A 13,570-nucleotide genomic window follows, 5' to 3' on the forward strand; every position below is an offset into this window, starting at 1 on the left:
TATACACTCTATTGCAAAAAGTATTGGGACGCCTGCCTTTACAAACACATGAACTTTAATGGCATCCCAGTCTATAACCCTGCGGCCTAATGCCGCGTACACACGGTCGGACTTTTCGTCTACAAAAGTCCGACAGCCTGTCCGACAGACTTTCGACAGACTTTTGGCGGACTTGCGGCGGACTTGCCTACATACAATCACACAAAAGTCCGACGGATTCGTACGTGATGACGTACACCGGACTAAAATAAGGAAGTTGATAGCCAGTAGCCAATAGCTGCCCTAGCGTGGGTTTTTGCCCGTCGGACTAGCATACAGACGAGCGGATTTCTGGGTCCGGCGTAGTTACGACGTAAAGATTTGAAGCATGTTTCAAATCTAAAGTCCGTCAGATTTGAGGCTGGAAAAGTCCGCTGAAAGTCCGGGGAAGCCCACACACGATCGGATTGTCAGCCAGCTTTAGTCCGTCGGACTTTTGTAGACGAAAAGTCCGACCGTGTGTACGCGGCATAAGACTGGGATGCCATTAAAGTTCATGTGCGTGTAAAGGCAGGTGTCCCAATACTTTTGGTAATATAGTGTAGTTGAAATACATACAAGGGATCCATTCTACCTGCAAAATATTTTCAACTTTTTAACTTTACCATGAGCTATGAAGACTGGCTGCACAGAATAACCGTCTTTTTTTGGCATGCAATACAGTTTGCATATATGTATTTCAACAGTATACATAGTTTTCGTCTGTTTTATTTACAGATTTCCAAAGCATCGGCTGATCTCATGCGCTACTGTGACGAACATGCCAACCACGACCCTTTGCTAATGGGCATTCCAGCATCAGAAAACCCCTTCAAGGATAAGAAGCCTTGCATTATATTGTAGTGTCCTCGTCGCTAGCGAACATCTGTCTCTCTTTTCACTTACAACACCAAGCAGATCCTTACTAAAATTAGACTAAGGATTCTGTTATCCACTTAAAAAAAAAAGGAAAAAAAAATAATGTACTTTAATCTATACCAATGATTTTTTTTTCTATTTTGTTTTTTTTTTTTTTCTTTAAACTTTTTCTTTTTTTTTTAGATTTCGTATTCATGGGAACAGTTTCTAAAAAAAAAAACAAAACAAATTGTTATTACTTATTAGGGACGTGTTAGGGGTGGTAAATATTTTGGTTGGGTTGTATTTTATTATGGTTTTTTTTTTTTATGTGCAATGTCTACTCGTCTTAGTCAAAGTATTGCTAGAACTCTAACCAAGACCAAAGTGGCCTCCGCTTTCTGCGCAAATTAGCGTTGCAGGTCGTGAATGGTGTAGCGCAACTAAAGGTCCATTGCCATGTAGAATTTGTAGGTCTGAATCTGCCATTCCAGGGCCTTGTCCAATGTCCTAAATATGTTCTAAATTCAGGGTAACGAGTTTTTTTTTTTTTTGTGAAGGAAGAGTGTGCTTGTCTTGTAAGCACCGGCAGCCTTTTTTTTTTTTTTTTGTGAGCTGAACCAACCAAATTGAATGAAGATTAAGCCAACCTAGTCACTTGAATCTTAGTGTTATTGCTTACTGTGTGTTGGGAAAGACTTTGGCAGAGGGAAGTGCATAAGGCATGGCTGTCTTTGAGGCATTTCAGAGCTTTACTGCCTAATTCCAGCTGCTTCGTCTGGTGCTTGAGGCTGGGTTCACACTGATGCGAATTGGATGCATTGAGACTGACCTGCTCTTGATGCCGGCTCACACACCTCCAAGGCGGCCACGCAGTGCATTGCACAAGGGTCCTGTGCATCTTTAGCTCCGAATTCAGGCAAAAATTCGGGACTGATTCATCCCTGAAATGGAGAGCAAGGATGCACCGGACCCCTGCTCTGAGCCGCGTCCGCACACAGTGTGAACCCGGCCTGAAGGAAACTCCCAGAGAATCTTGAGTATTTAATTTTACTCCTCCTAATCCTCCAATTAACACCGCTTATCTAAGCAGAGGTAGGCTAGTTGTAACTTCTTGCCAAACACAGAGCCAAACAGCTCATGAGCAGCTCCATGCAGAAGTTCGATACCCCTACATGCCAAGGAATGAGCCATATATTTGGCCAGGTGAGAGAGTGGAATCTCACTGTAAGCAAGGACTGGAATGAGGGCACCACATTAACCTCATCTTATTGCTGGTAATAAATTCATACAATGGCTGCCTTTAGACTATGCTGGCAGCATGTACACAATACTATGGCCTCAATTTGTCTTTGGCTTTTGCTCCAAAACCAGCATGGTGCAGCATTTCATCTCTGCTCTGTTCGGATGCCTCTCAACATTTGGTCAATTAGTATTCACTACTTTACATAGAGTGTTCCCGTTCAGTATAGGATTCTTGTCAAACAGGTCCAAGCCTACAGCTGCAGTCCAACCAGGTAGTTGGCCTACCATATCTGCATTAACCAGTTGAAAATTATCATAGTGGCAAGACTTAAAGTGGTTGTAAACCCTGTTACGCCACTTTTACCTACAGGCAAGCCTATAATAAGACTTACCTGTATGTACCGTAAATATCTGTTGAACTTGGACAGTTTAGGAGATATTCACTGTATCTGCATGTGCCAACGTCATCGGCACATGTGAACTGAAGAAACGGCCCGATCGAGCCATTTCTTCAGAAGCCGTGCTGTGACCGGTGGCTCCCGTGTGCATGCGTGGGAAATTACGTCATCGTGGCTTCAGCCTTTCACAGCGCCGGAACCCGTGAACAACTCCGGGTGACATGTTGCCGGTCACAGCGGTGTGCGGGGTCCGCTGCAACAGCTTCGATCTAAGGCAAGTATTTCATAATGAGCTAGTATGCGATGCATACTAGCTTATTATGCCTTTGTCTTGCAGGGTTTTTTTTCAGTTTTTTGTTTTTTTTTTGTTTTTTTAGAGTTTACAACCACTTTAAAGAGGAACTAAACCCATCAAAAAACGTTTGCATTCCCGACACTTGCTGGGAATGTAACTGTCACATTGTGCTCTCAACCAAACTGTCAAACCATCCAATGGCTGGTGTCATAACTAATCACATGTGCAGCATCATGGCAGTTGACGATTAAACTGAGGCCAAGATGGCAGCTTCCTTGGCTGAAAACGATAGGAGGGTTTACTTGCACTTTAAAGTCGAACTAAACCCATCAATTTTACAGTTTCCAAAAACATTTACATTTATTGGCATGCCATGAACGATAAGCATCACATTTGCTTGTGTTCCTAATGGAACTGTCAAGCAATCAAATGGCTGGTGCCATAACTGATCACATGTCGAGCACCATGTCAACTGCAGATTAAACTGAGGCCAAGATGGCAGTTTCCTTGCCTGTAAAGCAATGGTCTCCAAACTGTGGCCTGGGGGCCAGATGCGGCCCTTTGTCTGCCTTTACCTGGACCTTGGGGCACCATTCCTCCCAGTGACACCAACAATAGGGCAGAATTCCTCGAACCCATACCAATGGTGGGGCGGAATTCCTCCAATTGATGCCAACAGTGGGGCACTATTCCTCACATTGAAACCAATGATGGGGTGGTATTTTCTACTCCCACCAGCCACAGTCTGGCCCCCTAAAGCCTGAAGGCCAGTAAACTGACCCTTTGTTTGAAAAGTTTGGAGACCCCTGCTGTGCAATATTGGAGGGTTTAGTTCAGCTTGAAGTAGGCTTCGGACTCATTCTTGTTAGCTCTCCAGAGTCTTGTTTTTAATTGATTGAACTTGTATCGAGATCTTCACCCAGGCAAAGCTCAGCTAAAGATAAAGCTGTAGGCACGATTAAAGGTACATTTAGGGGAAAGGTAAGAAAAAAAGCAGACCAAAAAGATATATTACCAGCCCTGCTGCCTGGCTGGGTCGAGACCTGTTTTGTATAGTGTTTTTCAGATTAATTTTGTTTCACATACAAATATTCAGTCACAAGGACCAATTTTTTAAATGTGCGCACAGAGTGTCACATTGTATGAAAGTGCCTTTGTTACCCATAGCAACCAGTCCACTTCTCTTTTTCATATTCCAACCTGCTCAGCCATCTTGAAGGGGAGCAGCTGGCTTGTTGCTCCGGGCAACACTGACAGTTTTTGTACATGTGCGAAGCTTATTGGTTGTAAGGAAAGGCACTGGCTGGCGACTTGCTGTTTTTGGCACCAAAGAAATCCAATGCAGCCATTGTTTTTAACAGTTTAATTTTTGCACAGATATATTTTAGTGAGTAGGAGCTTACGGTCACAGGGTTGTGTCCATTTTCTTCTGGGGAGGGGGGGGAGCTTGGAACAAGACGTACATGTAAAACTATGGGCGTTTTCATAACGCCCATCATGGATCCCTAATGTCTGTTCCACATTGCGGGTAACTTGCACAGAATGTATTATCCTAGGTATGCTGGAAGACCTGCCGGGGGTTCCCTCTTGCAGTAACTTTAAGGCTATTGCAACCTCCTGCTTCATTTTGTCATTTTGTGCTTTTAAGGCAATGTACTTCTGTAATCCGAGGTTTCTTTATTTTGCCTGTTATGACACAATGCTGTCTGGTTACACTCTACTACAGAATGATAAGGGTGGGTAACCAACTTTAAGATAAAGCAATGCTTTTAAAGTGTTACTAAACCCAGGACCCTGCATCCACTATACCTGGTCTCCCACAGTACACAGAAAATGGAGATGCGATTATTTTAGTAAATATAAACTGCTAAATACCTTTTCTCATCAGCAGTATATAGCAGTCTTGTGACTTCTATCTGTGTCTGGTTAAAGCTTGTAGGAGGAGTGTTCAGTCTCCCCTGATTGTCCTATGAGGCTGTATGACCCCTGACCCTCTGTCTCGATAGTGCTGATTGGCCCTGTGCTGATTACATGCACCCTCCCAAGTAAAAAAAAAACTAGCAATATACACCAAACTGAGCATGTGCAGCCTGCCCACTAGGCTCTGTTCTATCAGCAGATGGATTGGGGACTGTTGAAGAAGGGGAGGTTAAGAGAAGACAGGATCAAACAGCCTTTTTTACACAATGCAGAGGATTAACCCCTGAGGTTCCACAGTGAGTATAACAAGCATGCTTTACTGCATATACAGACTGATTTTACTGTTGTGGGTTTAGTAACACTTTAATGAAGTGCAGGAGGGTTTGTACTAGCAAATCGAAAAGTCATGTCAAGATGGGAAATCCCTTTAAATGTGCCACCTCACTGTGAGGTTTCCCCTTTCACAGGCCAAATGTATGAAGTGTTGTTCTTTTTTGGTTTTCCCTTGCTTTGCTTTTTTTCGGTAGTGCTGGTGATCAGGTTGACATCCCTTTTTGTCAAGTTTTTTTTTTTTTTTTATATACTCAGGATCCTGAGTATAGTAGCATATCTGGAGCTCACGGGATTCATGTATTCTCTGCTCACGTTCTAGGCTTGCAGTGTTGAACTAAACAAATATATAGATTTCACTGACTGCACCTTTTTTTTTTTTTTTTTTCCTTTTTAAAAATGTATTTTGTGCACCTAAAATCAGCCAAGTAAAGTGTTAGAAACTCCATTTTGGCAATAAATGTCCCAAAAACTGTTAGGAATCCACTAAAACATACTGGTGCTCTGTCGTAACGCCATACTGTAAATTTTCCCGCACAGGTGATGAAATTTCAGTATAAATATATATATATATTTTTAATACAACTTCTTTCTTGATATATGTGTGTTTTAATTGGTTACTGAGGCAAAGTATTTTATTAAATCGCAAATAATTAAAAGTTTAATTGGGGGGGGGGGGGGTTTAAAGTGGCATTCCGATTTACGGTTTGGGTTCAGGTTATATTGTGGGGGGAGGGTCATGTATTTTATTGGATTAGTACACTCCTAATGTGCCATAGTGGACAGTGTTTGTGAGCGTGTGTGTGTGTTTTTAACAAATTCTCTGGGATTGAGGGGGGTGAGCGTCTCCCATGTCGGTGGTGGACGGCCAGTTGGCGTTCAGCTACAAGCAACTCATTTGCGAGCTTTAGTAGTTGACCAGTCAGAGCCACAGATGATCTCTGTTATGAGTAGATGGAGCTTAGGCTGGTCTGTAGTGCTTTCTTTATAACGACTACCAACATGTTTCCAGAATCATCAGTCCATTCTGTTGAGGCATTTTATTTTATCCATTGACTACACACATTGAAAGTAGAGGTTTTTATGAGCGTTGGCCAGGACGGGAACCAGTCTTCTGAGACTTCTGAGGATTTAAAAATGTGGCCACCTACACATTCCTAAAGGGAACCTTTTATGAACTTTTTCATAAAGACCAGTTTCCACCAACACGTTGGTGTTTTGGCATTCAAGTCATTTCAAACTGAGACCCTCAAAAATGCAAGACTTGGCAAGCATAGGTTGGTGTATCTGCAAAGACAAGTAGTAAATAAAAGGATGACTGTTGGGTCGGCAGCCTCAAAACGTGAAAGTAGTAATGGCAGCTGCCTTATTGCTATCCTTTCAAGGTTCCCTTTTAAGATTGGTCCAGCCAATGTTTATAGGCAGTGTTTGGCTTATCTGTCCAGCAGTCAGTTTTAATATGCTGTTAAGCATAGTGTGTTATGTTGCCAAATGATTAGTATACGTATTATGTAAAGGTCTGTACACACTAACAGGTTTTGTTGGATGCTCATTAATGGATTCCAGCAACCTTTAAAAGGCATTGACAGGAACCATTTTGAAGTACCCACACGTATTGGCTTAATCGTATAGTTTTTTGCAGTGTGTGAGAAAAGGGATAAGAACCACTAGTTGTAACCGCTAACAATATATTTTCAGAAGTGTTTTCACATCTTAGGTTTTTCTTTAAACGTTTTCACTTCTTATGAGTCATTGGCATCTAGAACAACCTTTCTCAACTAGGGTCCCATCTGAACCTAGGGTTTCTCCTTGGGTTGTGAGAGGTCCTTGAGCATTTAGCACTTTCTGACTTTCAGATAAGTAACCACTGACACAGCAAGCTTTCTGTGCGAAGAGCTTGCTGGTTACCTATGTATGGAGAAATTCTTCCCACTCGCCATCAATGTAAGGGACGTTTTTCCTCACTGACCACCAAAGTAATGGACCAAATACAAAGACAAACAGTGTGCTGCATTCAGATTTTCTAAGGGTCACTTAAAATGTCACTGGGCACACTGGCTTCAGTTTGGCAGCACTCCACCAAATGGGGACCACCCTCAGGAAAAGGACCCAGAATTGATTGATAGAATTGGTTAATCGCAGAATAAATCCAATGCGTTTCAGGAAAAATATACGCTTCTTTTCTTTTAAAAGTGAACCATTTCCATAGTACCATATAGGATTATCCTTCACCAGAGTAATGGGGCCCTTGTCCTCAATGACCTCCAGAGTACTGAAAGCCTTTCTCTTCACTGACCACCTGAGTACTGGGGCCCTTCTCCTCACTGACCACCAGAGTACTGGGGCCCTTCTCCTCACTGACCACCAGAGTACTGGGGCCCTTCTCCTCACTGACCACCAGAGTAATTGGGTCCTTCTCCTCACTGACCACCAGAGTAATGGGACCACCTCTCCTCACTGACCACCAGAGTAATGGGACCACCTCTCCTCATTGACCACCAGAGTAATGGGGCCCTTCTCACTGACCACCAGAGTAATGGGGCCCTTCTCACTGACCACCAGAGTAATGAGAGCCTTCCTCCTCACTGACCACCAAAGTAATGGGGCCCTTCTCACTGACCACCAGAGTAATGGGGCCCTTCTCCTCATTGACCACCAGAGTAATGGGGCCCTTCTCACTGACCACCAGAGTAATGGAGCCCTTCTCACTGACCACCAGAGTAATGGGGCCCTACTCCTCACTGACCACCAGAGTAATGGGGCCCTTCTCCTCATTGACCATCAGAGTAATGGGGTCCTTGTCCTAACTGACCACGAGAGTAATGGGGCCCTTCTCACTGACCACGAGAGTAATGGAGCCCTTCTCACTGACCACTAGAGTAATGGGGCCCTTCTCACTGACCACTAGAGTAATGGGGCCCTTCTCCTCACTGACCACCAGAGTAATGGGGCCCTTCTCCTCACTGACCACCAGAGTAATGGGGCCCTTCTCCTCACTGACCACCAGAGTAATGGGGCCCTTCTCCTCACTGACCACCAGAGTAATGGGACCCTTCTCATTGACCATCAGATTAATGGGGCCCTTCTCACTGACCACCAGAGTAATGGGGCCCTTCTCCTCACTGACCACCAGAGTAATGGGGCCCTTCTCCTCACTGACCACCAGAGTAATGGGGCCCTTCTCCTCACTGACCACCAGAGTAATGGGGCCCTTCTCCTCACTGACCACCAGAGTAATGGGGCCCTTCTCCTCACTGACCACCAGAGTAATGGGGCCCTTCTCCTCACTGACCACCAGAGTAATGGGGCCCTTCTCCTCACTGACCACCAGAGTAATGGGGCCCTTCTCCTCACTGACCACCAGAGTAATGGGGCCCTTCTCCTCACTGACCACCAGAGTATTTGGGCCCTTCTCCCAGTTATCATCAATGTAGAGTGGACCTTATGCCACTGACTACCAATCTAAGGGAGTCTGTCTCCACTGACCATATATGTAGGGGTTTCACTGACCACCAATAAAAGGGGGCAAGTCTTAATTGATCTACTGTTCATGCCAATGTCCTGTGACATTACAGTAATTATTAGCAGGGATTCCCTGACACTTGAAAGTTATTTCAAGAGTTCCTCCATGTCAAAAAGGTTGAGAAAGGCTGATCTAGAGATCCAAGATAGGTGGGTTTAGTTTTTATATAATTTTTATAGGGTTCTACCTCTATGTGAAGATTCCTTCATTTTAGACCAACTTTTTTTTTTAATTCTGGAAGCTTTTGTCTAATCTCTTCTCCTCCCTGTTTTCTGATTGGCTAGCCTCACAAGGCATTACCAAGCCAAATAGCTTCACTTTGCACATTGGGGACTGCTTCCTATCACTGGTACTCTTTTAGAATTGAAATCAAACAGTAGTTCTGTTTTGCAGTGTTAGTAATGATAAGGTTTCCATAACACATCGCCAAATATGTAATTGGCTGAGCAATGGGAAGAGAAAGGGCAGTTGTTGGATCTGAGCTCGGCATCGGTCAATGTGGGAAAAATAAGTTGTTTTCTCTCGTATTTGCAGCAATCAGCAGTGAAATTTCCCCTCGAGTATCTAGTGTAAACATCCTTCACTGCCTACAAGTCCCGGATCCAGTGTTTGTACTAATGTGTGACTGCGGTTTGTATCTTTGCTGAGATTTCTGAATGAATCGCTCTCCCACTCGGTGAGAAGAGGAGTAAGCAGTATTCAGACATTGCGTGGTTTCAGTTTTCCTGAGGATTGTGCTGAATTCTTTTTTTTTTTTCATTCACCAGCCGATTCAAACGGACCAGCGTGTGAACGTTGGGAAGGTTTGCTGCACAGCCATCATGCAGATGGTTAGATATTTCAGGACTAGCAACTTGCAAGGAAACATGAGAGGAGGACCACTTCTTCATGTCTGTCGGTGGATTGTAATTGGGGACAGAGTTGTTTTTTTATGGATGGGGACGGAATTTTTATTTTATTTTTTCGTGGAGGATGACCATTCTCCATACTATCCTGATGTCCTCTGTGTCTGTCACCCATCTGTCTCTTTTGTTTCCAAAAACACGACTGGCAGAGATGGAGCTTGCAAGGATGTTATGCCTAGGCGAACTTATAATGGTTGTGTAGCAAAACTACCAGCTCATGGACGGTACCTTCTACCCATATGATTAAAATACATACACTATATGGCCAAAACTATGTCAACACTCCACCAAATGATTGAGCTCAGGTATTTCCACTGCAGGGTACTGTTCATACTACAGATGCTTCCAACTTTTTGGGAGCAGTTTAGGGAAGAGCACCTTTTTGTTCACACATGACTGTGCCCCCCGTGTACAAAGTCAGCTCCATAAAGACACGGTTTGATGAGCTTGGTGTGTAGAAAATTGCGGGACCCGCACAGAGGCCTGACCTCACCCCTACGGAATAAATTGGATTGCCGAAAATTAGCTGGGTCTTCTCAAAATCAGTTCCTGAACTGATCACCTGGACTTGGCAAATGCTTTTTCAGCTAAATAGGCTTGGATACTGTTCTTGAGACCTTTTTTTACTTCTTTGCATTAAAGGACAAGTTCACCTTTTTTTAAAAAACAAAAAAAAATAAATGCACATCTTTTTGCGGTAAAAAAAAATAAAAATGTGCATTTTTATTTATTTTTTTACTTGCCTGGAAAGCATTGCCCTCGTGATCAGCAGATCATGGGTGCCATGCAGGATTCCTGCAGACTTCTCAGTTTATGCTCACACCTCGTACGGGCAAGCAGATACGATAAACTGTGACAGGAAAAATAAATGAATATTAAACTACCGGAGCACTCAATAGCACCATGGTAGTTCATTGAAACTACAAGCTTGACAGCCTGGCTGTTGGGACTTGTAGTTTCCCTTTCATAGAGGACTGTGCAGGGCTCCGCCTGCCCATGTTCTTTTCATACAGTGACAGCAGGCACCCTGAGAAGATGCCTGCCCGCTGTCACTGGTGGGGAGGGGGGGGGGGGGTAGAGGCTGCAGCTGATAGAACATGTATCACAGAGGACTATGCGGGGCTCCGCCTGCCCATGTTCCCCCTGAGAAGGAGGGGGAAGGAGGCTGCAGCTGCTGGAACATATTGCATGTTCCACCCTAAATATGGGAGGAACATGTCCCAAAAGGTGAACTTATCCTTTAACGCTTTCTTTCCAATTGTGGTGCACTCTGAATGTGGAAACAAGGTATTTTACATTGCCGCCCCCACCCCCTGTGTTAATCCCCTAAACGATGGACTACCACGCCCCAACCACATGCACTGCACTTGGTTACGGGGTGGTTGCAATGTGGCCCAATTCACTTGAGTGCGTCACGTTTGGTGGGCAGTAGTGCCCGCCGAGCCCGAAAGAGGACCTCAAAGCATCCTGGCGGCGGTATGTGTGCACCCTGCCTTTCCAGCTAAAGGGGGTAGCGGTAGAGAGACTTAAAACGCGGCTCAACGCAGCTTCTAGTGTAAATGGACTCTAACCGTTGCATTTTCAGAACTACTGCTTGGACCAAGAAGAAGGGGGATAAACCCCAAAAGCTTTTCCTAACTGTTAGTGCAAATAAAATGTATCGCAGTACCTAAATGTGTTGTTGCAAGTGCTCTAATGCAACTACAATCCCCTTAAAGCTGAATAGATGCAAATTCCCACTTCTTGTGGAAAGCCCACTCAGGAAAGAGCTCCAATTCCATAATAATCCCCATGGTTTTGGAATGGGATCCAACAAGTTCATATAGGTGTGGTCAGGTGTCCACAGTTGTTTGGCCATATAGTGTATCTTCCAGTCTAGAGTATTATTGGTTTATATATATTTGTATGTTTGTAGTTCTTTAATGCAAACCAACTTGTCTTAGTGGTCCTTTTACTATCAGTACAGTGCTCTTGTTTTTTTTTTCCTTTCACTCATACAGATGAATCAGATTCATTCTTATAGGCCATGATCTGTCTTGATAGCAGATCACATCCAGACATCACAGGGGTGTAATCCACATAAGAGCCCAGGTAGTTTATTTTAAAAAATAAAATTTTAATTTCCGTCACGGTTAACCCTTCCCACTGCAAAGCAGCTATTCACGCTTCAGTGCTGTATTTCATACTTCAGGATATTTTGTATCATTTGGAGATAAAAATAAAAAACCTTGCAGAGTAAAATTTTTGGTTTTGCTATAATGTAATAATGCAGCTTCCTTTGACTGTCTACCACTGAAAAGTGTACTAGTGGCAAATGTTTTTTTTTATTTAATAATCCATTTGTAATTTGTGTTCCACTCAACTTCATTCATTTCTGATCCAACACTAAATGCCAAGGATAATCCATCAAGACACTTGTATAATGCCAGTCCTCTGATTGTATATGTATGTTTTAATGTGTGTATGTATAAAACGCTTAATAAAGGTACAGACTACAGCCATCTCTTACCAAAATTGGACTAGCACCTTTTTTTTTTTTTAAATATAATTACCACCGTTTTTTTTGTAATGTTCCTTTTTTGTAGTCGACGACAGTGTAATGTTATAAACATATAACACTATTGCCATTTTTCAAGAAAATTCTTGGTCCATGTTATAAACCTATTAAAATGTTGAATGTTGATTTTCTAAATCCATTTGTGTAATTGTGTTCTATTGGATTTTTTTTTTCTCTAAAGATCATTGGTCAGTATTTTTATTAAAATATATTTTGTTTTGTTTTTTTTTTTTCTTGAGTTTTCAGCCAATTTTACAATTTATCCATCTAAAAAAAAAAAAAGGGGGGGGGGGGGTGTAGAGAAACTGTAGTTTGTCTTGCTGGGGTTGGTTCAGTTTCAAGTTCAAATGGAAAATACCAATATTGAACCCTACGGACTGAGACTGGGATACCATTAAAGTTTGTGTGTGTGTATGTATGTGTGTGTGTATATGTGTGTGTATATATATATATATATATGTATATATATATATATATATATATATATATGTGTGTGTGTGTGTGTGTGTGTGTGTGTGTATATATATATATATATATATATATATATATATATATATATATATATATATGTATATATGTATGTGTGTGTATATGTGTGTGTGTATATATATATATATATATATATATATATATATATATATATATATATATAATAGTGTGTGTGTGTATGTATGTATAAAGGCAGGCGTCCCAATACTTTTGGTAATATAGTGTATCGTGATCAATGGCAAACTCTTTTTAAGCTTGTATGACCAACATTAGAGGTCACCTGGAGCAGCGTTTTCTGCAGAAAATCCTTCTCTTGCTCTTTATCCATCCTGGCAAAGCTAACGTTTGATTACACAGCAAGTCTGCACCAATTACTTCTTACTGTACCTGCCATCTTGGGACCACTTTTAAGAACCAAAATTCAGGAGAAATTGTCTTATTGCCATATCAGGGACACAAATTTTTAATGGTTACTTTGGCAGAACGTGAATTGTCAGCCCCTGTGGGTGTAGACCTTCATATTCCTGGACTGTTGGTGACATGTTTTGTATTACTTGACAGTGTATATTTTTCTTACCAAGATGAATATGAGGAACTTGCTACGTTGTGACTATATAAAATGAACATGCAAATACAGCAATGTTTGTAGCCATTCATATATGTCTCATTATTGTGTTTTTGCACAGAGTACAGAAATAATCTAAATGATTTGTGTCTATTTGCTGCTTGAAAGATGAAAGGACTAACATGGCAAAAAAAAGGAAATAATTTTCTGTGCGCAAAAAAAAAAAGCCTATCCAACCAATCTAAGGCACTTTAGTAACAAAAATAGTGCAGCACTTCCAAAATGTTCCTCATATAAAAAACAAGTGCACCAAATAACAAATGAAATGTATATCAAAGAATTAAAAATATATTTGTGACAGAAACCATTTCTCTATAAAATCAAATGTAAGAACATATACAGTCAGGTCCATACATATTGGGACATCGACACAATTCTAATCTTTTTGGCTCTATACACCACCACAA

General features: G+C 42.1%; 1 protein-coding gene across 1 annotated transcript in view; it reads left to right on the plus strand.

Annotated features, from left to right (window-relative positions):
- GNG12 (G protein subunit gamma 12) overlaps positions 1 to 12,184 on the plus strand; it is a 208,840-nt gene extending 196,656 nt beyond the window's left edge. Inside the window, exon 4 of the mRNA XM_073593771.1 lies at positions 757 to 12,184. Within this exon, the coding sequence (XP_073449872.1) occupies positions 757 to 882 (126 nt within the window). The 3' untranslated portion in view covers positions 883 to 12,184. The remainder of the gene's footprint in view (positions 1 to 756) is intronic.
- The last annotated feature ends 1,386 nt before the right edge of the window (positions 12,185 to 13,570 follow it).

Source organism: Aquarana catesbeiana, linkage group LG07 (assembly GCF_042186555.1).
Source record: "Aquarana catesbeiana isolate 2022-GZ linkage group LG07, ASM4218655v1, whole genome shotgun sequence".
Lineage (NCBI taxonomy): Eukaryota > Metazoa > Chordata > Amphibia > Anura > Ranidae > Aquarana > Aquarana catesbeiana.